General features: G+C 42.0%; 1 protein-coding gene across 1 annotated transcript in view; it reads right to left on the reverse strand.

The window, feature by feature from the left end:
• LOC103375579 (protocadherin gamma-A5-like) overlaps positions 1–1682 on the reverse strand; it is a 9078-nt gene extending 7396 nt beyond the window's left edge. Inside the window, exon 1 of the mRNA XM_008305890.1 lies at positions 3–1682. Within this exon, the coding sequence (XP_008304112.1) occupies positions 3–1682 (1680 nt within the window). The remainder of the gene's footprint in view (positions 1–2) is intronic.
• Positions 1683–2221: the final 539 nt, after the last annotated feature.

Below are 2221 nucleotides of genomic sequence, written 5' to 3' on the forward strand. Positions count from 1 at the left end.
ACCTGAGGAGGGTTGTCGTTCTGATCTCGAATATTTAATTTAATTGTGGTATTGCTGCTTAAAGGTGGCGAGCCCCCATCCTGTCCTTTTACAAAAACGTTGATAGTTTTAATTTGCTCATAGTCAAACGATTTGACTGCCTGTATAATTCCACTTTCTGCGTTCACAGATATGTAAGTGGATATGGGATTACCATTTAACTCTGTATCAATAAGCAGGTACGAGACTCGTGCGTTCTGGCCTGAGTCAGAGTCGTGTGCTTTCACCGAAAACACAGATAATCCTGGGGAGTTATTTTCCATGATATCAGCTTCATAAAAACTCTGTTCAAATACAGGAGCATTATCATTGACGTCTGATATTCTTAGTGTTATTGTCTTATTCGTTGAGAGCGGCGGGCTGCCTTCATCCACAGCCGTGAAAGTGATGTTGTATTCAGGATTACGCTCCCTGTCGAGGACTCCGTTTGTGACCAGAGTGTAATAATTCTTTAGCGATGAGTGGATTGCGAACGGGATATTTCCGTTAACTGAGCAATCTACTTTGCCATTTTTTCCTGAATCTAGATCTTTAACGTTTATGATGGCAACAGTAGTTCCGCTCGGAGAATCCTCTGCTATGGCACTAGAAAACGACGTGAGTGTTATTAAAGGTGCATTGTCATTTACATCTGACACTTCAATTATCACATTCGTTGATGTGCTTTGTCCACCTTGATCTTTTGCCTGAACGCCAATCTCATATATTTTATTCTCTTCATAATCGATGACACCGTTTACAGTTAAATCTCCGCTGTTTTCGTCTAGATGAAATAGTTCAGCAACATTACTTGACATGCGATTAAAGTGGTATGTAACAAGGCCGTTCATCCCTTCATCTGCATCTGTCGCACTCACCCTCGCCACTAATGTTCCTTTTGGTACATTTTCTTTAACTGAAGCCTTGAAAACTGACTGCGTAAAAACGGGGGCATTGTCATTTGTGTCTCGGACAGTTACATGTATTTTCAGTGTACCTGATCGCTGTGGATCACCCCCATCCACAGCAGTTAGCGTGAGAATCAGCTTCTCCTCTTTCTCTCGATCTAAAGCACCAGAAAGATACAGCTGTGCGTATTTATGTCCATTTGGGCTCGACAGCACCTTAATATTAAAATGCGTTGTTGGGTGTAACGTATAGCCGTGTAAAGCGTTAATGCCTACATCAGTGTCTGTTGCACTCACTTGTAATATTTCAGTTCCTGAAAGAGCGGATTCCAGGATTTCTACGTGCATTTCTTTCTCATGAAACACGGGTGCATTATCATTAACATCTAATACTTCTACGACAACGCTATGCAGTTGCATTGGATTTGTCATTATCATTTCAAAATTCAAACTACAGGGCGAAGTCTGTCCGCAGAGCTGTTCTCTGTCTATTCTCTCTCCCACGACCAGAGTCCCTTTGTCTACATCCAGCCGAATATACTCGCTGCTATCACTACTTACTATTCGAGCACCGCCTGATTTCAGCCTTTTAGCATCGATACCCAAATCTTCAGCCACATTTCCGACAAAAGAGCCCTTTCTCATCTCCTCTGGGACGGAGTAGCGGATCTGGCAGACCGTTGCCTCGATGAGAAAAACAAGGATGAAGGCCCGGACTTGCCATTGAATCGCGCGATCCCTGCTGATAAAATGCATATTCCTGAAGCAATTAATCCAACTCCACGTAAAGGCAAAAGCCTGCCAAATACTCAGTACCGTCCTTTTGTTGATGTGTTTAGAATCCACAGTGTGAAAAAGAATTCATCCGCCTAAAAATCCGTGGTGAAAATAAAGACCGAATGCTCTGCTCTCCGTGGTACATTAGAGGAAATGCAGGAGGTGTAGCTGCAGTTGAACGCTTAAATTTGCTTTGAAGACCAACAGCGGCCCTTAGAGTCCAATTTGAAAAATAACAAGTGATGTCAATAACAGAAAGAGAAGGAAAAGATCGTCTTAGAATAACTGTTCATAGCATGTGGAAAAGGCAGCTAATGTGCGTGTATCACCAAATTATTCTAATGTATGCAGTATGGATGCGTCTGTGTTACATGAAAACCTAAAAAATTAGATGTTGCTTACAAATGCTTTATATAACAAGCAGAGATAAAGTGGGAAACATGCAACAGACCCACAATACATAGTGATCACGTAAAACACTTTTAGACGTAATGCATTTGCGATCTCCATTAGGGGGG

The sequence above is a fragment of the Stegastes partitus genome, unplaced genomic scaffold, assembly GCF_000690725.1.
Source record: "Stegastes partitus isolate 25-593 unplaced genomic scaffold, Stegastes_partitus-1.0.2 Scaffold2677, whole genome shotgun sequence".
NCBI lineage: Eukaryota > Metazoa > Chordata > Actinopteri > Pomacentridae > Stegastes > Stegastes partitus.